The sequence below is a fragment of the Penicillium pulvis genome (assembly GCF_028828015.1).
Source record: "Penicillium pulvis strain IBT 33274 chromosome Unknown contig_3_segment0_segment0, whole genome shotgun sequence".
NCBI lineage: Eukaryota > Fungi > Ascomycota > Eurotiomycetes > Eurotiales > Aspergillaceae > Penicillium > Penicillium pulvis.
The window spans coordinates 276,533-297,147 of record NW_026643077.1 but is presented as its reverse complement, the minus strand read 5'-3'; the positions used below and the strand labels follow the sequence as shown (position 1 = coordinate 297,147).

Below are 20,615 nucleotides of genomic sequence, written 5' to 3'. Positions count from 1 at the left end.
CCTGCATTGCATTGCTTGGGCCTGTCATTTGTTTTAAACTCTCTTTCTCATGTTGGGACTTTTAACTCTCCCGCGTATATACATCCCGACGATCTCTGAGGTCTGTGGACAAAATGGCATTGATCAACTGTAAAAATTACAGAAATACAAATACCAAATTACACTATCCCGAGTCCTTATGTAATCCTATCAAAGCCGAGCCGGCAGTTAATGCTTTTTTGAATTTACTTTTTCTGTACAATACGTGACCATACGTAGGTCCCTGGCGTACGCGTCCTTTGCGGCGCTTCCGGACTTTTCCCTCGCCTCTTTGCCCCCTACAATAGAAAATGGGGTCAACCCAAAAGCAAGAGAGATCATAATCCCACTCCGCCGAAAAGGGCGAACTCGTAATCCCCACCCCGAAAACGGACTTTCGTCGCTAAAGAACACTTCAAGGAACGAAAAAGAGGGGCCCCCTGTACGTGGACCGGGGCGAGAGCATTGATTGATTGTAGAACCCTGTTTTTTTATTATTTAGGAGCGCCTATCAATAGAATTGGAAAAGAGTTTTAAAGTATTCTGTACTCTTTTTTGTGGCAGGGTCTCGGGCAAATTCAATTCGTGCGGGATCAATCAGCCGGTTCATTTGTTTCATTGTAACAGTATCATCCAAAGACTTGATTGCTCCGTTACTGTAGATAGATTGTATAGCTGATACTGCTGTCACGGAGCTGAAACGTGGAGCGTCGTGCCGGTGCAATCGAGCAACTCGGGACGAAAGTCGATCATTTACCCCGTTGAGATTTAGACACCTGTCTTCTCCATGGCTAGAGTATCGGCTATCCCTATTTAATTCAGGTTTTTTTGGTTTCTTCTGTTTTCTCGTCCTTTGTTTTCATTATTATCCACCTATTATATTCATAGAACCTCAGAGGCGGTTGGACCCGTTTGGTGGCGGCGATAAGATCCAGTACGAAAAGGGAATAAATTACTACAGAATCGAAAGAAGCCGCGTAAAGCCCCAGTTCCAAGCCCCAAAGCTTCTAGAGGCGCGCTAAACCTTCGCGAACTTTGTCCAAGTAAGAGAATTACGTAGGGCCCCGTTGCGGACACTATACCCGATTCTTCTTAAAGACTTGTTTTTTGAATTAATTTGCAGTAAATTATACGAGACGCTAAAATTGAAGGGCCTGTCCGCCTCCTCCACTATGGTTCGTTTTGAGGGCTTGCCAAGACCTGTCCGGAGACGCACGGCCTGGACTGACGAGTCACGATCCAGTGTAAGGGAGGAAATGGTGGACTCGGGAATATAAGTGGATCGGTCGTCGCAAGCCCCGTCTGGACGATCAGAACTCCGTATTACTGTATGAAGTATGAAATACGAGATTTCTATTACAGATCTGACGATAAGGCAGAGCTACCCAGTGCGAAATGGATTGCTACATGGATAGACAATGTAGTACAATATCAAAGAGAATAGATGCATCCAGGGCCCTGTCTACGGGTACATTGAATATACGTATAGATGACATCCATGGATATTCTTTTCACCCCCTTGGTCCACCCGTGGAATAAACTGTATGGAGTAAACTCAGAGGTTCGATCATCTCCTTTCTCATTTAGATTTTATTCTTTTTTCCTTTAATTTCCTTTTGTACTGGGTACAACGGGTCAGAAAAGGGGATCCAGTAACCAACTGCATACGAAACGGCAACAAAAGACGATCTTTTCTTCTTCATCCCATTTCTACAACTGAGAAAGAGAATCCTCTCACCCAACTCCTCTCTATCATTGATTTTCTCCTCACTTGTGGTGGACCAATTACAAGTCGTCCCAAACCCTTTCAAAACCAAAATTACACGAAACCGAAGGGGTGTCGCAACCTGACGTCGTTCGGTCTCCATCGGCGCTCCTCTCTTAGTTCCGGCTTACATATACATTCTTGGGTCATGCCTGCGAGGTCCCAGAGCCATAAAACGAGTAATGCCCGCCACGCGCGTACGACTTCGTGGTCGAGCGGTTACCATCATTTAACCCAGGGCATCGGCAACGGCGAACCTTCCGAAGCTCCTCCTCCCCGACGTCGCCGCGAATCCCAGCTCTCCCTCGCCAGCGTTGACGAGAGCCCCTCCTCCCCCGACGCTCCCAGTCTCGATGACCCCGACATGATCCGCAATACCTCAATGGATTTGGACGGTCAGAAGAACCAACATGTGCGCAGCCGCTCACAGAGCCAGGGTCAGCTCCTGGCCATGCAGCAGTCGATGCTGCCCGAGCAACCACCTCGTCCGGCCCCAGTCACCTGGATGTCGCTGCCCCGGAAAGGCCAATTGGCGCTACTAGGTCTCTGCCGTGTCTTCGACTTTTTGCAGATCGCCTCGCTGCAGGCATACATGTTCTACCAGCTCAAGTCTTTCGATGAGAACCTCTCCGACTCCGACGTGGCCACCCAGGCCGGTATCCTCCAGGGCGCTTTCACTGCGGCCCAGTTTGCGACGGCCATCCCATGGGGTCGTGTGGCGGATGCTGAGTGGGGTGGTCGGAGATTCGTGCTGCTAGTAGGCCTGGTTGGTACAGCTGTCTCGTGTCTCGGTGTGGCCTTCTCGACGTCCTTTGCGCAGGCCGTGTTCTGGCGTTCGTTTGGCGGCGCTATTAACGGCACCGTCGGAATTATCCGAACTATGATTGCGGAGAACGTGAAGGAGAAGAGATTCCATTCGCGCGCTTTCTTGATCTTGCCTATTGGATTTAACATTGCTTCCCTATTTGGTCCTGGTAAGTTCTTCTACACAGTGGAAATTAGAAATTATACTGATGTCTTTTATAGTTATGGGTGGTATGTTGGCCGACCCTGTGAAGAGCTACCCCCGCCTCTTCGGGCCGAACTCGTCCTTCGGGGGTGAGACTGGTGTTAAGTGGCTAGAGCGTTACCCGTACTCTCTACCCATGTTTGCCAACTTCATCTTCTTGTCAGTCTGTGCATGCTTGGTGGCCTATGGATTGGAAGAGACCCTGCTATCTTGCAAGGGCAAGCCGGGCCTGGGATCTTTCGCTATGAAGATCTTCGCTCGCATTGTCGGACGTGTCGCAGGTACTTCCTCGCCTCTATACACCCGACTACCTTTCCGGGACTACGAGGAGAATGGTCCCCTGCTTGCCGGAGCTTTGGATCGCTCCGAGAGCTACGAGCTTGAGGAGAAGGCATCCAAGCCTATCCGTGTCAAGCGTGCTCTGCCATTCCGCCGCATCTGGACCAAGAACGTTCTGTGCACCCTCGGCGCTCAGGCTTTCTTCGATTTCCAGATGGGTGCTTTCAACAACCTCTGGTTGCTGTTCCTGTCTACTCCCCGCTACGACTCGGCTGATCCGGCAAGCCCCGCCCAGAGCCTACCGTTCATGTTCACGGGCGGCTTGGGTATGCTTCCCCAGAGCGTTGGTTTCGCGACCGCTATCCTCGGTGTTATCGGCATGTTCCTCCAATTTACCATCTATCCCTCCATCAACGGCCGATTGGGTACGGCCAAGAGCTACCAATACTTCCTCTCCCTGTTCCCACTGGCCTACGCGCTGGCACCTTATATCGCTCTGGCTCCTTCTTCCACCCCACCCCCCGGCCAGGCCAACGGCCCCTGGGTATGGATTTGGATCATCATTGTGCTCTTCTGCCAAGTCACTGCCCGAACCTTCACCCTCCCAACCTCCATCATCCTTCTGAACAATTGCTCCCCACACCCATCGGTCCTCGGAACGATTCACGGTATCGGCCAGTCCGTGTCCTCGGCCTTCCGAACCATCGGACCCATCTTCTCAGGTGCGTGGTACGGGTACGGCCTGGATATTGGCATGGTTGGATTCGCCTGGTGGTTAATTGCCTTGGTGTCCGTCTTCGGTTGCGTTGCTGCCATCTTCGTGTACGAAGGCTCTGGCCATGAGATCATGCTCCCCGGTGAGGAAGACGAGGTCCTTGAACATGGACATTAGTGATGTGATACGTTTATTTTTTGTTCTCCGCTTGAGCTGTACATTGCTTCACACTTTGCATGTCATCCGGTGTCGGTGCGGTGGGTTTTTGTTTTTTTCTTGCTTTCTAGAATATAGCCGTGGGCTTCCGGGTGAGATCGCAGTGTTTGCCATGGCAGAGCCACTTGATATCCCCACGAAGCCCAAGGCGTTCTGCATGTGTCTTTTTGCCATTTTCTGCCTCGTCTGGATACCATTTCCCTTTTTGCATTGCCAATTTCTTCCGGCATTTATGTTTCATTTTGCCTAATGTCTACGCGGCGTCCTTGCTTTCATGTTTCATATATTTACCTGCCATCTCTCTTATCTTCGGTTTGAAGCGAGCGGTGACGGATGAATGACACCATGTGGTCATTAGAATATAGAGTCCGGATCTCCGTCTGGTATCTGATCCAGAGGGACTCAAACTCCTGTGCTGCTATATACCTCAAAATCATAATAGAACATCTTCAAACATTCAAATCCCAAAGCTCAACCTTAAATATGCATTCGAAAATATTTCATCTAAATCATGTCTTGGGTCCACGGGTATATCATGAACTCTTTCCATAGTACTTGGCATAACTGGCATCGAAAGTAGCCTGATCAACGGCAAACTGCCGAATGTAATCTCTCTCGAGGTCGTGTGTCCTCCGTCCGAGGAGCACAACACTGTGCAACGGAGCTCCCATCTCCACCTCGGCCAGTTCAGTCAAAGTACCGACGACAAGCTTCTGATCCGGCGCTCCGACCCGCGCAGCTCCCATAGCAAGACGATCAGGGGCACAGATGCCCTCCTTGCGGTCCTCCTCGACCTCCAACATTTGCTGCGCACACTGCGCAACAGTCATATAACGTGGAGGCTCATAAATCCGACGACCACGGGCCAGGTTCTCCATAGACTGCTCCTTCACCTTAATGTCGAGCAGCACGAGAGTGTGCAGACCGATCTGAGCGTTCTCAGCCACACGGTCGTAGAATGAGGCCGGGCGCCAGTTATCGAGGAAGAAGACCATGCTGACTGTCTGGCCGAAGTTGTAAAGCTGGAGACCAGTGCAGCCGATTCCGGACATAATGGAGGCATTGGGAACGACGTTGGTTTGGATGTTGAGTTCGCGGGCGCGGAGGACGAGATCAGTGTGAGTTGTTGCGCTGGCGGTTGTCAGATGTATGTATATATGCAGATTGACTTGGTGACCTACCCGAATGGATCGCCAACAACAAGGAAAGCGATGTCGACTTTGTCTGCATCAGCTAAGATCTCATCGCTGCCACTCTCTACTAGTTCGCGATCTGCCTCGATGACTGGTCGGCCGTAGAATGCCTCCTATGAAAATCAATAGATTTTGAATTAGATATCATGCCAGAAATCCACGAATTGAGCCCCTAGGGACCCCGAGCAGACACTTACAAGCTTCGACTTGTCCACAAGAAGAATGGCAGTGTATGCCTCCAAGTAAACCCGCTCGGCACGCTTGACGATCTCCAGCCCACGGACGGTGATATCCGTCTCATCAGCGAGACCGAGTCCTACTAGATGCAACATGGTGTAGGATGGGAATCAAAATAGATCAATTGAGTGTTTTAATCAATCTGGCTCCCCTCGTTTTCATGAGAAATAATTCACTGCCCCGCGGCAGATTGAATCACCGCCTAGAGGTTCGGCGGAAAAGAACCTCCGAGATCCGGCTATCGCGTATCGTTATCGAGATGGACCCCAACTTAACCTTCCTTTCGTCCCTTATTAGATCACCTCTTCCACCTCCAAGTCGTTCGGTCCCACAGTCTCCTGCTTTCACTCGCAGGGGGTTTTCCTTCGTCTCCCATCGCGTTCCAGCCGCAGAGCTTCAATTGTCAAAGCTCCCTGTATAATTGTGATCTTGAGGTCCTTGGGGTATCAGTTCCGTCGCAAGGACATTTACCGCGGTAGCGAGAAGCCGTCGCCATGAGTTCCGATCGTCAACCCAAGTATAGGCAGGAGATTCAACAGGTTAGTTATTCCCCTTCATAACGATTGTTTCTAGTCGGCGACTTTTTCGGCTTTCGGTTTCTTGGTTTTCTTCCCAACATTCGAGTTTGGGGGTGGTCCTCTGGTCTGACGTCTTTGGCGCATTGCGCGCATGTCTCGACTGCGGCATTAAGGGTGCTATTTGCAGGATATTAATGCGTTGAAAGTCATGTGGCGCATTGTGTGCCAATGCGTATCGCATTTATGCTTGATGCACGTTGGGTTGAAAGATTGTCCCTTCATCGTCGTGAGCTGCGAGATCTGGAGATTGCGGTATGGGTTAAGTGATGCGTCGAGCGAGTGACGGAACGAATGGCCTCATAACGCACACCCTGCCTTATCGATAAGTGAGGTTGTTTACACCTGCGCAGGCTTTCTCGCCTTCATCACCTGTCACTTACCATCTACCACCTCCTCCATCTATCCACTTTTTTCATGCTCAGAACCTCATTCTTGTCCACGGAGCTGCAATAGCTACGCCCCCCCTCGAACTCGTTGCCTCCTTTCTGCTTTCGAGCTGATTGCGGGGCTCGGGCTCGGGGCTCATCTTACTTGCTCTCCGTCGTGAGACTTCATCACTACGACACCACCCCTCTGCATCTTTCTCTATCATACCTCCTTCCCATTCATTCAGAATGGCTGATAAGGGACTCAACCCTCGCCTTGTTCACATCTCGCCTGAGGACATCGAGGCTGCACGTTTCGAGCTGCCCAAACATGGCCCCTTCTCAGTGTCCGAGGATGGACATTTGAGGATTGCCCGGCAGCCAGAATGGCCTTCACATGAACAGCTTCTGCATGATCTCGATGACCTTGACCTCGATGAACTTGAACTTGATGAGCTTGATCTCAACGAGATTCAGAACCCTGATGCATTCTACATGGAGCGTATGCCATGCGAAGTAGACATGGAAGCAGACACGTACGATGCAGACCTTGAGTCCGGCGCTGAAGCAAAGCGCAAGCACCACACTCGACGAAAGCGTATCACCAAACGCCAGGCCCGGATTTTCCAGAAATCAAAGGCCCTTGCTGCTGCATCAAGCGGAGATAACGACTCATTTGAAATCTCCGCTGAGCTGAGACTCAAGAGTTCTGGAGCAAGTGATGCGGATGAAGACCAGGACACGAATAGTAGTCCAGGGACTATTGGCCTCTCGTCTTCGTCTGCCAAAGAAAACCAAGAAGCCGACGCCGATTCTTCGCATTCCGATTCGTCGATATTTGATGAGATTGTTGACACGATTCGCCGCCAGATGATGTTCGTATCCGGAGAGACTGCCGAGCCCTCCATCGAATCGACTACTCTTATCGAGGACATCACCCGTCAGCAAGTCCTTGAGATCGTCAGTTTTATCTACCCAATATATCATTGTCGTCTAGCTAATTATGACACAGCTGAGCCGCAGCACCCAACTGGCCACTCGTCGAGGATCTCGCTCCATTTCAACTGATGATCTTATTTTCCTGATTCGACACGACAAAGCGAAAGTCTCTCGTCTGCGCACTTTTCTGTCCTGGAAGGATGTCCGCAAGAACGTCAAGGATTCTGATGACAAGGGTGGCGCCGATGCGGCAGACTTTGCCGCTGCTGACGATGCGGCAGGTGTTGTTGCTGGCCCGCAGGATGTAGCTGCAAAGCCCAAGAACAAGCGTGCCAAGGTCGGACTGGCGTGGGATGTGCACAGTTATTTCTCAGTGCAGATTCCCGAGCGCGATGATGAAGAGGACGAAGAAGAGGAAGAACAGAACTACGCGACCCTCCAGCGTCTGGCTGCTGCTGATGAGCGTACCAAGCACATGACCAGAGAGGAGTATGTCTTTTGGTCAGAATGCCGCCAAGCGTCGTTTACATACCGCAAGAGCAAGCGCTTCCGTGAGTGGGCTGGATTCGGAATTGTCACCGAATCGAAGCCCAACGACGACATTGTTGATATTCTTGGTTTCCTCACTTTTGAGATCGTCCAGACCCTGACCGAGGAGGCGCTTAAGGTCAAGGAGCGCGAGGACCACGAGAAGAACCGCGGTGGCGCCGAGACCTCCGGCGAGAGCGCTAAGAAGCGCAAGCGCGAGACCGGCCTGTTCGACCCTCCCGAGGAAGGCCGCACGCCAATCGAGCCCCGGCACATCCGGGAGGCCTACCGGAAGCTGCAGGCCACGCCGCAGAAGACCATCGCTATGCTCTTGCACAATGGCCGCGTGCCCTCCCGTTTGCCTCTTCGCTTGGTTAGTATCCCTTTGGCTCAATCTTGCTGACTTCTTGCTGACTTAATTTTTAGATTTGATTGAGTTGGGGAGTGTAATTCATGTGTTTTTGTGGACGGCGTTTTTCCTGGCATGATACCCCTGTTGTTTTATTTCCGTGGTGTTTGCTATTTTCTCCATATTCAGGTCCTACTAGAGGTGCCTTGCTGCTTACAATCGAATTGAATTGTAAGCCATTCCGTTTCTCTTCAGTACGAGGTATAATATTGCTGTAGTGATGATCATTTCGGGTTCCCGATCTCTCAGATAAATGTTTGTGCCGTAGACTATTCTGGTTTCTATGTCTACGTGATGAGACAATATAAGTACTGTAACTTGTCTTGACGTTGTACCAGACTAACAGTCTGGTATCTTCTCATCAACATGGATTTATCTAGCTAAACGGAACTACGGGGAGAAGGGACAATTTCTGGTGGGTTTGACGAGAGCTTTCAGGAGCAAAGGTGGGTAAATGAACCCAGCACTATTCTATCAAAAACCAACCCATGTTGATTCCGTGTCTAGGCAGAAATCAAACGCGATATTGATGAAAGCTATACCGGAGGGTAGATAAAAATTTAATATTGTAATTTGTGAACCCATTCCTATCCTATAGATTTTCGGTTAGGTGTCACTTTCATTTAGATTAAGCCCTTTATACAGAGTTAATGACCTCCACAAAATGTCCAACTTATGTTTGATGAGTACGGCGCCCTGTATCATGATTAGCCTCAAATCCTCAAATTCAAATCCTCAAGGGAAAACATACATTCAGCCAACTCCTCAGCACTCAATTCTCGGATCGAATTAACGGGAGGAACACTGCCCTGCACAGCTCCCTTGACGGTATCAACCGCTCTCCCAATAATTCCCTTTCGTGCAACAACATGCGTCGCCAGCTTGGCTTCCAGCTTAATCACGCCAATGCGCGGATCAGTGGGACCACCATCATGCACGCCATCACCCATGTCACCCAGCCAGGCTTTGAGTGCGGGTGAGTAGTATTTCTGTACTGTGTCTGCGTCTGCGACGACACTCGCTGTTCCCGAGATGGAGGCCCAGGCGCCGCTAATTGGGTCAAGGAAGGACATGTTTGTTTCTTGGGGGTGGACAGCAAGGTCCATTGCTTTGCCGGAGAAGAGGTTTGTGTGGAAAATTAGGTCAATGCCACCATGTTCCTGCAAGGTGGTGGTCAGTATAATTGTTTGAAGATACGATGGGGTGGAGGTATAGGAATACCTGTGCAGCTAAAGCCATGCATCGCGAAGCTAAGTATTCACCATCCGATTGCTTTGTTGTAAGCATACCAAACTTGACCTCAGCAACAAAAGCAGCGAGGTCTTCGATCTTCTGAGGCAGAGGTGGGTCCTCGAAGTTCTGTGTCTTGTAGGGATCCACGGGATGTTGGCCCGTGCTAGTGTTGATAGAGCCGGCGGTAGACATGATTGATGTATTGATGTATTGATGAATTGATGAAAATAAGATAAGATATTGGAGATAAATGAGATTAGCTCGAATGAAAGGTTATATAGCTTTCCTGTCTGCATGCGATCTTGGAAAATACACAGACACGTCGTTGTGACGTCAGTGACTCCAATCCGGATTGGGAACTCTAACATGTAGGATCACGCAACGGAAAAGCGATTTCCTTTCCGATGAGAAACTCTTAGTCACAGCTTCGTACATCATGATCAATACAGGATTTGGATCTATTCAATGTAAAGCGGAAGATAAGGTTGATCTAGGTTCCACGCTAAGCTTGAAAGTTCATTTAAACTCGATGGCGAGGGTTCCCGGTTCGAACTCGAAAAGAGGAAAAGAGATGTTAATGATAAACTACGACTCTTAATAATTCTAGATTCTGGAGCGGCCCTCCCGATTGCCTTTTGTGGTCGTTACAGTCTCATGCATTTTAGATACATCTATTCCTTTCAGTTCAAAACTTGAAAAAAGAGTCGCTACTCTTTCATCCCTGATTGGATAGAGCAACCAGTCCTAGTAGTACATCCGCTTATCTCCATCACTACGTTGACATGAATGCGTCGTTCGCCTTGGAAATCTACCTAGTAGTAGGCACGATGAGTACGGGATATTGTGGCATGCTTTATTTCTCTGACGCTTTCATAGACAATAATCATTAGACATTATATCATGTTAATCGGCAAGAATAGAATAATCAGAACGATATAGAGTGGGTTCTTCAAAAACTAGTCCCTTGACTCCATAGTGATGTGAGCCCGCTGTAGGTTTGGGGCTTGCATGTATGCATGCAAATGGTGATTTCTCAAGTCAACACCATCTCTACCTCTGCTTTTATCATTATGCTCCTGGTGACATCTCAAGAGTCAAGAAAGCCCCATGTCACTTTCCAACGATTAAATAATGTCTGGTCGGGAGAATGTGACGTGTTGAAGCTAATAGCTGGCAGATCCTTGGACCCGATCAACTTTGGAATATTGCCCATTGAGGAATTGTCTCCACCACCAATACATGCATGGATTGCAACAATTCCATGCCAGAGCTCTCAGCCAATGACTCAAGGATAAGGCCAACGGTGAGCCATGGTAAAGCCCTTTTTTTCCCGAAATTAGCAATCGTGCCGCTTCAAAGCCAAGCCGAACTCACCATGTGAAAAGAATACAGAATATCTTGATCAGAGTTGCGATTATAGCGACAATGACAGCTGCATTCCGAATACCAAGTCAGCGATCAATCAAACTCCAACGCAGCAAGACTCATGTACGAACCTTCTCGCACCCATACTCCAGCATGCTCAATCCGCTCCTGTACCCGATTTCTCTTAAACCAAGATGGTATCAGATCCCTCCGACAAGTTTGGCCTTCAATCACCCAGCAACCACCCGGTACACGCCGGCACTCAAGATGCCACCGGCGGCGTTCCATGATGCGACGAACCCGATCATTGCAGAAGACCTCATCGGTGCGTAATGAGCATTTCTCCATCGGACATTCAAGTTTGCGTTCGAAACGCTCAACGAGCCAGTTCACTTTGAGATGCACGCCTGTATACACCATGTTGTAGAAATGGCGGCTGGTGTGTTTTAGAGCGAGCGCATCTGGGTAAGAGAGGAAAGAGGCGATTTGCATATGAATTTCCGGAGGGAGATCTAGGAATAGAACTCCCGGTGTCATTGCAGACCGTGGTAAGGATGTTGGAGGTTGCATATTTGTAGTTGTTTGGGAAGATGAGATGAGGCTAAGGTGGAAAGAGGGATCCCCGGTCTAGACTTGCTTATGAAGGTCCACAACACTGCTGCCTGTGTTTCGGTCACATTGACTTGCTTACCGCTGTGAGTTAGTCGAAGTTCGCTATTGCTTCGGTTAGGAGATGTATACATGTTAGGGTTATTTTTGGAGGTTGCCTACGATCGGGGTAACTCAAAGGCAGCAACGAAGTGACTGAATAAGTCCACAGTTCCAGTCAGCCATAGTTCTCCTTGAATAAGTGCGTAGATGCTACAAGTACAATAAGTAGCAAATATATTCACGTACAGTTAACATATGCCTTTGTAAACACAGAAAACCCTCCCAAGGTTGAACCAGACCGCTTACCTAATGCCGCCACTGCGGACCTTGAATACCAAGCTTTTACCTCCAACTTTCACCATTCGAGCTTCCTCTTACACAAAACCACAACAATGTCCAAACAAAGCGCCGCCGGCGCCCCTCAGATACCGCTTTCCGCAAAACTTGGGATCGCGAAGAATACACCAAAAAGGCCGCCGACGAAGAAGCCAAACGCAAAGCCGAAGGCAAAGCCCGCTACGAAGCCAAACTACTCGGCAAAAAATACCATGCCCCGGTCGACTACAGCTCCCTCGAGGCTACGACTGCCCGTAGCTCACGGCTAGATGTGGCGTCGATGGTGGGAAAGACAACCATCGTGCCGGCCGGATCAGCACTCGGCAAGCGTGGACGTGGAGCGGGATTCTACTGCGCGGACTGTGACCTTACGTTCAAGGATAATATCCAGCTTGTGGAGCACTACAATAGCAAGCAGCATTTGATCGCGACTGGACAAAGTGGTGATGTGATGCGAGCTTCGGTTGGAGAGGTGCGGGAGCGGTTGAGGATGTTGATGCATCGAAAGAGAGTTCGGGAGGAAGAGGAGAGGAAGGCTTGGCAGTTGGATCTTGGAGAGCGCTTGCGGGAGCGGGAGGAGATTGATGCTAAGGAGAGAGAGGAACGGAGGCGCAAGCGCAATGAGAAGCGTCGGAAGGGTGGTGATGGTGTCAAGAAGGAAGATGATGGTTGGGAAGGCCGGCTGGGGATCATCGCCTGAGGATGACTGGATTCCGGGGATACGGCCTCTTTTATGATACCCATGGCGTTTTAGGCTCATATTTTACCTTTCTTTTCTCTCTACAACACATGAGTGTGAACCAAATAGTATTGTCATTGGATAATTGAAGCTGAAGAAATGTGACCATATTCAATCATAATAAACCACCCCCAAGACGCCAGAAGACACCATACCCATATCCAAGCAAATGACCAAAACACCAAGGAAACACGTATGCTCGTTTAATCAATACACTCGATGGCCTCGAGTCGCTGCATGCCTCGACTACCCTCTTTCTCAAACTGACCGACGAGCCGCTCGCATTCACGCTTGAGCCGCTCCTCGCCGTTCTTTGCATTCCACATGATCCATTCTTCCACGGACATTTTCTTCTCTGGACTAGTCAGTCCTCGCTTCATGCCACTGAAAAGTCCAGAAAGATCGGCATTCTCCTTGTCACTAGCCTCTCCAAATAGGGCTTCATCAATGTCCACCGGGGTCCAAGGATGACCCGAAGCCGCGAAACCACCGTTGAAATTGCGCTTAGATGGTGATGGGGTGGCTGCTGCCCGCGGAGTCCGATCCTGCGGTTCCACTGCTGGGACAGCTGGGCGGGATGTCGAGGGTCGAGATGATGGGGGCCGGTTCTCGGCATCAGAGGATTGTGGGGACATTGATGGTGTGTGCTGGCGGGCTGGTGGGAGGGGTGAAACAGATCGCTTAGATCCTCGAGATGCCCTCTGCATACTGCCTCGGGACACTTGTGGTTTCGTAATAGACTCGGTAAGATGCTCCTCCTGGGGAATATCGCTGAACCGTTTGACCGTCTTGGGAGGTACAGGCGTCCGCTGTTTTATCTGCGGCTCTGGGGAAGGTTCTGGGGAAAGTTCTTCGGGTGCAACCATCTCAACTTGATCTGGTAAATCATCCGGTGTTCCCCATTCTTCATCTGCAGATGGAGACACAGGTTCAGGCTCGGCAACGGGCTCCTCAAAGTCTCCTCCATCACCGGCTCAGGGGATGGAGATGGCTCTTTCTTCTTAGTCTTTTTGGATTTCTTTGCCTTGTCTTCCTTCTTCGATGATTTTTTTGTCACAGGCTTCTCAGGAGTCTTCACTTCTGGGTCCTGTTGTGGCTTCGATTCGGGCTCAGCCTGAAATTCAGGCTGATACTCCGACTCCGGCTCAGGCTGTTGATTGACGATTTCGACCGATACGAATGATTCATGATGCTCATCCACAGGTTGGTCATCAGGTATGGGTTTGTTTTGAGAAGACTCTCGCGATGCCGAGGCCTTTGACTTGCTGTCTTCTTTCTTACTCTTCTTAGTTCCCTTCTTCTTAGAACCCTTGGCGGCCTTGGCCTTGGGAGCCGCTTCAACTTGCACCTCGGTCATCTCCATCGCATCCACATCGGGTTCGTCAATGGCCTCTGGTTCTTTCGCAGGCTGCTCCTCGTAGTTCATGGGATCTTCCAACTCCTGTGCTTGTTGCTCAGCCGCCTTGGCGGCCTTGGTTTTCTTGCTCGTTTTGGCTTTCTTCGAAGCACGAGGGGCGGGCTCGACTTCGGGCTCCGGCTCGGGTTCTGGCTCCACCGGGGGTTCAGACTCGACCTGCTCCGGTGCATCCGTCTCAAGACCTGCCTCGATAGCAGCATCTAGCTCTGAGTCACGGGGTAGACGGGATTTGGAAGTAGACTTCGACGCGGCTGAGGCATCAGAAGCCTTGCGGCTCTTGCTAGTGCCCTTCTTCGATCCCTTGCGGCCCTTCTTGTGCTCTTCTTCGGGTACTTCATCTGCAGGCGCCGCATCTGGCATCTCGTAATCGTGTTCGTGGTGGTAGGTTTGAGATACGCTACTGCTGCTTCGGGTCCTTGTGTTGCGGCGCTTGGACGGTGGCTCGATCGACGACTGCCCAGGCTCAGCCGATTCAGATTCATCCCGTACCATTTCTTCGCTGATCCTCTTCTTTCCTCGGCCTGCACGTTTGGTCTTGGGGGCTTCTGGCTCCGGCTGCACTTGTTCAATACTATCCAGCTCCATTTGGCTCTCGGCTTCAACTTCCTCTTTCTTGGTCTTGGTGGATTTGCCCTTGCCCTTCGCTCCCTTCTTTGTGGCTTTCGGCTTCACACTGGCCTGTGACATGATGCTCTGGTCCATTGATTCATCAAGGTCCTCTGGGGCTTCGGATGTGGTGGTGCCGACTGATTGGGTCGAGAGGCGAGAAGATGTCTTGGAAACGCGTGGCTTTTTTGATTTAGATCCTTTGCCTTTCTTTCCGGAGGGTTGCGCAAATACGAAGAAGGAGCATTCTGGTGCGCGACGATAGTGTTCCTCGCTGGGAAAGGTTTAGTGTCTGTTGCACTTTGTAATAGGCAAGAGCCATCGGCACTCACAATGGATCATCTTTGGGTTCCCAACCATCCAGGGAGAGCTTGCAGTAGGCACAAGTAGCCAAATCATTACTCTCTTCCGTCGGGCAGAAATACCATCCACCTTCGACCATCTGTCGGATTCATCAGAGTGTGATACAAATGAAGACGAGACCAAAAACCGAATTACCTTTTCCGATTGGCAGACCCAGCCCCGTTTCTCATCATGGGGCCACGCCGAGCCAAATGTCGCCAACCGTGCCTGGGTGATACGCTCGCTGGTCGGATCCTCAATAGCTGAGGGATTGGAGCTGTTCTGTTGAATATCCATAGTAATCGCCCATCCACAGTCCGGAGAGTGCTTGAGGTGCTCCGTTATCGGGTTATCTTCCTCCTCCCATCCATCCAATGCGCGACCGCACTCGAAACATGTTGTGTTATCGGGGTTGCTTTCGTAGGGTTTATAGAAGAAGCCTGCTTGCGCCAACTAGAATTAATTTGCGTTAGAGATGAAAGATCAACATTCTACTTCATTAAATTGTACCTCTGCAGGGGAAGGCTTTGAATGAGGCCATGCGATGAATCTGGGGCCTTTGACGCCCGAAGATCTTCGCTTCTCGGGCTTGAGTACAACATCGAAGCTGGCCAGGCGGGCCGCGAATGTGTCCATTTCCGAGCCCATGATGTAATCTAATCGAAAATAGGACAGTCGGTCCTCAGTCCCAGGTCGGGAGTCGAAAGCCGGTGCTGGTTTTCGAGGGCGCGGGGTTGGTGGTCGATGTTGATGCGGTCTGTTTACACTGTTGATAGCGTTGTTATGCGAAACGCGAATACACGTGATAATATTATGTCATCGATTCCGACGTCAGACTCACGGGATTTGGGAATTGTTGTTGAGCCAGCGTGGGACTAATTCAACCCATCTGCTCTTGCCATTGACTTTTCTCATTTACGCTCCATGATCTGGGACTGTGATATTCTTTGATCTTTCTGATCTATCCTGAGCCGTGCGCTCCGCTCCTTATCCGAACCGCGCCTATGCGATCAGCTGTACGAACCTGAACCCTAATTGATGAAAATCGAGACCAGGGAAAGAACGACTTGCTAATTCCCTTTGTTCTTAGATGATTTCCCGGGGTAGCATTCCCAGCTCTCTCTGTAGGGCTCATCTTCGTTACTCGGCTCTCCCGAGGTTGCCCGCTTCAGTTCGTTGTTTCGCAATCGATTCCCGCTCGACTCTAGACTCTCCTTTGATCCGATCTGCGAATGCCAGTCCTTCCAATTCATCATTATTATACAATGTTCCTTCTCAATTATCCTCCTCTGCCTCATTCTCCACCTCTTCCTCGTTGTCCGAGACGGATTGGGACCATAACCCGAATCTCCAAATTTCCAACTTCTCCGAGCTTCCATCCAAGGACTTCGGAGTCAACCAGCACATGATAATCAACCAGGAATTCAAGGAAGCTTTGCGACAAATTCTGTGGCAATTCCGGGCACCTATCCGCTATGCATTCGCCTATGGTTCGGGAGTCTTCGCGCAGAATGGCAGTGCAGTTTCCTCCACCCCAACCCATCCATCAGCGCCGGCTGCCATTCAGAAGATGCAACAGGGGCCCGGGAAGATGATTGATTTTATTTTTGGAGTGTCATACTCTCAACACTGGCACGCACTGAATTTGAATCAACATCGCGATCACTACTCCGGACTGGGTTCCCTTGGTTCATATGCGGTTTCCCAAGTCCAGGACCGATTTGGAGCCGGTGTATACTTCAACACCCATGTTACAGTAAGCGGAACGCTTATCAAATATGGCGTTGTGAATTTGGACACGTTGTGTCAGGACCTTACCCGATGGGACACCTTATACCTTGCCGGGCGCTTGCAAAAGCCCGTCAAGATCCTTCGCGACCACCCCAAGGTCCGATTGGCCAATCAGATGAACCTTTTGTCTGCTCTCCGGGTGGCTTTGCTGCTACTTCCAGAGCGGTTTAGCGAGTTTGAACTCTATAGCACCATCGCAGGCATCAGTTACATGGGCGACCTGCGAATGGTGCTATCGGCAGAGGATCCCGGCAAGGTACGCAATATTGTTTCCGGACAGATGGCACACTTCCGACGTCTATATGCCCCTCTCATCAACACCCTACCCAATGTTTCTTTCCAAGATCCGCGCTGCAGCCAAGATGACTGGATTGATGACCCAGATGCCATCATGGGGATGGCACAGGACATGGACCCGGTCCGGCGCGGAAACATGGTCCGCCGTCTTCCTGAATCATTCCGCGATAAGCTGTTCTTCCAATACCAAGGCCGCTATGCGATTCCCCGCGCCGAATTCAATAAGATGATGGCGGAGAACAACAACACACAAGATATCGTTCGGCGGCCCCAGGGAGGTCCTTTTGAGCGCCGGATTGCTAGTGATGAGAAGCTACAAGGGGAGGTGTCTACGGCAATTAAGAAGACGATCCGATGGCCCAGCACGATCCAGACTATCAAGGGGACCTTGACAGCAGGTCTTGGCAAGAGTTGGTACTATATCAAGGAGAAGCGGGAAAAGCACAGAAAGTCTCAGCTAGTTGCCAAGGCGGCGACTACAAATGCTGACAAAAAGAAGGAGTAAAGATAAATTGTGGCATATTGAACGAATCATCGGAGTAGACAGGCATTCATGGGCGTTGTGTGGCCCTTGTGTGGCCCTTGTGTTCCAATCATTGTATTCAACATCTATGCATCTGCAAAAATAAAATGCACCTACAGTTCCTGACAATAAAATATACAAAGCCATTCCAAAGGTTGTGACTATCACGAATCCGACATTCTCCACACCTAAGCAGTACATCAACCAATCAAGTTACCTAGCAAGAACGGCGAAACTATGTTCCATTGAACATACTATCGCTCCCGAACACTGTCACTCTTATTTCTCCATTTTGCTGAACGAATGCATCGTTCAATCCAGGGCTTGAACCTGAGTCGTCTAGGACTTTGGAATAATAGCCATTTTTCTGTTGCTACTAGGGTAAGGTCGGATGGTGCTCTACAGTGTCACCACCCTCCAAGGGTTTAAGAATCCCTAGAAACAATGATAACATCTGAGCCTTGGAAGGGGGACAAACAATTCACTTGTTCTGCGCTTGAGGATGGATGCTAGGCATGCCGCTCTACTTTGCTCCCCTCTAGATGATAATCGGCCACGCAACGAAAAATTTGCAATAGACCTTTGAGCCTGTAGAGTGAAGGATTTGTTTCTCTATTCAATCTCCCAGTTACATCTGATTGCAGTCATTTGCCTACTTATAATTTTGTGAGTCATGAGGACCTTAATGGGGATAGATTGCTCCGCTTCACTCCTCATATTCAAGCTATATATCTTGACTTGAAATAATCCACTACCATGCAATTCACTACTTGCATCAAAGTTGATAACATCTACGCGAAAAACAAAACCACAAAACAGGTCATTCACATATAGTCGCTGTAAATAAGTGGGGTAATTTTCAAGAGGGGTACGAGAGGCCTGGCAGTGAGGCATATGTAGCTAGCCTGTTGAATGCTTGTTGCGAGATGATATGTTCCAGAAAGCAAGAAGTTCTGGTGAATAGCGCCACTTTGATTCTAAGCCTTTCTCAATCCCTGGAGTTGTTAAGTGAATCAATCCGTAGTAATACCTCTTCAATATTTTTATTCACTAGTCAGTGGTGTCAACGCACCAAATAAGAGACATCATGTATTCACTTTCGATAAGAAAAAGTGAATAGTCGAGCTACGTAGATATATAAAGCTCAAAGATTGCAACAGGTCGAGCTTGAGGATCACGTTCTTTCCAACCATTTTTTTCTTCATCATGGCCAATGTAAGTCGAAAGTTGTCCACGGAAGGTTTTCGCATTACTGATATATATGTTTAGTACTACAATATGCAAGCTGTTCGTGAAGAGATCGACCGTGTTCCTCGTGCCGGGCATGAGAGCATTGTCTATGGGGTATGGAATGCCATCTTGAGTTCCATCTTTACCCCCCAAAATGGCTACATTGTTCGGCCTCAAGATGTACATACCTCGCAGTCTGGAGCCCGAGGATATTCCGATTTGCACGTGTTTCACTACCTCCCTGGTGCCAGACGTGCGACAAAGTTCCTGATTGTCCAATGCAAGCGTGCTGGCGGCGAAACCCAACCCTCCGTGTGGCGCGAAGGTGTTGCTCAGCTACACCAATACACTGCAGCTACCCATGGAATTCGAGCCGTTCCGGACAGAAGACCGGTATATGGAATCGTCGCGATAGGAAACTGCCTGCGATTCTACTATTACCATGAGGCTTCATCAACAATTCGAGATTTTTGGCGCAGCTCAGTGCATCCTAACCCACGACTAGGTGGCATTTGTGATCACAAGACTCACCACGATTTTATCCGGGAAATGCTGATTCATATTCGAACCAACCACTAGGCTTTAGCTTTGACAATTTGTGCATGCATCATGCGTTGTTATCCACGTTTGAGTCAATCTTTTGAAGTTCACCTACCCATTTTCTATTTTCATGATATCTGAAATTTTTTCAATCTTCTCATTCTTGGATGGTAGGATGCTATGTGGTGCATAATGATTGTAAAGGGCATCGTGTTAAAGTAAAAATAAATGAAGAGTCGCACTGTTACGTAATTGGGTTTTTCCTAACTAACAACAGTCATGGGTTTCGAGCAAGCTAAGGGCTCTAGATGACAAGGCATCCGTTAAAGGCCAAAAAGCATACATTAATTGTTGGGCCTGGCCATGCATCTTTAAGCCGCCAGAATGGTTGGAATACCGGAATACCCCATACGACAAGAGAAGTAAATCAGAATCACTATATACTGGCACTTCTGTTCCAATCATTGTCCAATATATATGCACTTACACCTGGGCAGTCCCTGACAACTAAACATACAAATTATTCGCAATTATCACGCATTCGACACCCTCCATATCAGCCACCAAAGTGAATACTGATGGCTAACTCTCAGATTAATTGTTACAGTGACCCCTTTTTCTCCACGACTGTTGAAAGCGTCATTTCAATATATAGATGCATTACCATGCACGTGACTGGGGTTCTATCCTCTCTTTCCTTCTCTTCATTACCATCGTGTATAAGATTCCATGCATCGGCTTTGATCACACCGTGCTCTGAAAACGAGGCGATCAATTATGACACATACTGCAAAAGTCAAGCTTTGTACGATGACGCTTTCTTTACGTTTACTACTAGATCTGGACCTCGAATCGACCTTGTTCTTTCTCGTTGTACTGCTAATTACCACGTCACTACAAAATACTAATATTGTCTTTTCGTTTTCCTTTCTTCATTTCACCTGCTTCTCACAATACTGTCTGATTCTTCATTCCCGGCATAATCCCGGCATAGATCAATAATTTTCCGCTTGTTTGGTTCGATCTCTCGAACTGCAATATGCCAGACAGACACATCTTAGAGCTACACGAGGATTGCTGTGCCTCGTCAGCATCTTGTGTACTTTGTGGCGTACGAATTCTGAGTATAGGCGACGCAACATGGTCTGAAAGAACCATGGATGTTCTCCAAGAGGATGAATTTGAATCTCATCGCAAAACCGGGCCGACTCGCCAGCATGTTTTAGCGCCATCGGCTAAAGTCGCGAATGCGAATTTCTCAAAATTTCCTTGGTTAGCATCCTGCTATTACCGA

At 49.2% G+C, this 20,615-nt stretch overlaps 9 protein-coding genes across 9 annotated transcripts; 5 read left to right on the top strand and 4 right to left on the bottom strand.

Moving 5' to 3' along the window:
* Positions 1–1,931: 1,931 nt before the first annotated feature.
* On the top strand, positions 1,932–3,963 carry N7503_006264 (putative MFS transporter; the record flags this gene model as incomplete). Its single annotated transcript, XM_057065811.1, has 2 exons — positions 1,932–2,757; positions 2,810–3,963. The coding sequence occupies 2 exons, from the start codon at positions 1,932–1,934 to the stop codon at positions 3,961–3,963; spliced, it is 1,980 nt and encodes a 659-aa protein (XP_056921280.1).
* A 572-nt stretch (positions 3,964–4,535) lies between these two features.
* Positions 4,536–5,527, bottom strand: dph5 (diphthine synthase; the record flags this gene model as incomplete). The annotated part of the gene is made up of 3 exons (XM_057065810.1): positions 4,536–5,133; positions 5,184–5,308; positions 5,393–5,527. 3 exons carry the CDS (start codon positions 5,525–5,527, stop codon positions 4,536–4,538), a joined length of 858 nt encoding a protein of 285 aa, XP_056921279.1.
* A 1,097-nt stretch (positions 5,528–6,624) lies between these two features.
* N7503_006262 (transcriptional regulator SPT3) lies at positions 6,625–8,274 on the top strand (the record flags this gene model as incomplete). The annotated part of the gene is made up of 3 exons (XM_057065809.1): positions 6,625–7,335; positions 7,388–8,215; positions 8,269–8,274. The coding sequence occupies 3 exons, from the start codon at positions 6,625–6,627 to the stop codon at positions 8,272–8,274; spliced, it is 1,545 nt and encodes a 514-aa protein (XP_056921278.1).
* A 650-nt stretch (positions 8,275–8,924) lies between these two features.
* On the bottom strand, positions 8,925–9,676 carry N7503_006261 (blue light-inducible protein Bli-3; the record flags this gene model as incomplete). The annotated part of the gene is made up of 3 exons (XM_057065808.1): positions 8,925–8,947; positions 9,003–9,411; positions 9,473–9,676. The coding sequence occupies 3 exons, from the start codon at positions 9,674–9,676 to the stop codon at positions 8,925–8,927; spliced, it is 636 nt and encodes a 211-aa protein (XP_056921277.1).
* A 1,266-nt stretch (positions 9,677–10,942) lies between these two features.
* N7503_006260 (uncharacterized protein) lies at positions 10,943–11,419 on the bottom strand (the record flags this gene model as incomplete). The annotated part of the gene is made up of 1 exon (XM_057065807.1): positions 10,943–11,419. One exon carries the CDS (start codon positions 11,417–11,419, stop codon positions 10,943–10,945), a length of 477 nt encoding a protein of 158 aa, XP_056921276.1.
* A 336-nt stretch (positions 11,420–11,755) lies between these two features.
* On the top strand, positions 11,756–12,536 carry N7503_006259 (U4/U6-U5 snRNP complex subunit SNU23; the record flags this gene model as incomplete). Its single annotated transcript, XM_057065806.1, has 2 exons — positions 11,756–11,763; positions 11,840–12,536. The coding sequence occupies 2 exons, from the start codon at positions 11,756–11,758 to the stop codon at positions 12,534–12,536; spliced, it is 705 nt and encodes a 234-aa protein (XP_056921275.1).
* A 242-nt stretch (positions 12,537–12,778) lies between these two features.
* N7503_006258 (baculoviral IAP repeat-containing protein) lies at positions 12,779–15,605 on the bottom strand (the record flags this gene model as incomplete). The annotated part of the gene is made up of 5 exons (XM_057065805.1): positions 15,451–15,605; positions 15,097–15,393; positions 14,931–15,040; positions 13,546–14,872; positions 12,779–13,525 (listed from the first exon to the last, which is right to left on the bottom strand). The coding sequence occupies exons 1-5, from the start codon at positions 15,586–15,588 to the stop codon at positions 12,779–12,781; spliced, it is 2,619 nt and encodes an 872-aa protein (XP_056921274.1). The 5' UTR covers positions 15,589–15,605.
* A 339-nt stretch (positions 15,606–15,944) lies between these two features.
* N7503_006257 (phosphatidate cytidylyltransferase) lies at positions 15,945–17,533 on the top strand (the record flags this gene model as incomplete). The annotated part of the gene is made up of 2 exons (XM_057065804.1): positions 15,945–15,956; positions 16,031–17,533. 2 exons carry the CDS (start codon positions 15,945–15,947, stop codon positions 17,531–17,533), a joined length of 1,515 nt encoding a protein of 504 aa, XP_056921273.1.
* Positions 17,534–18,757: 1,224 nt separating this feature from the next.
* N7503_006256 (uncharacterized protein) lies at positions 18,758–19,360 on the top strand (the record flags this gene model as incomplete). Its single annotated transcript, XM_057065803.1, has 2 exons — positions 18,758–18,766; positions 18,821–19,360. 2 exons carry the CDS (start codon positions 18,758–18,760, stop codon positions 19,358–19,360), a joined length of 549 nt encoding a protein of 182 aa, XP_056921272.1.
* Positions 19,361–20,615: the final 1,255 nt, after the last annotated feature.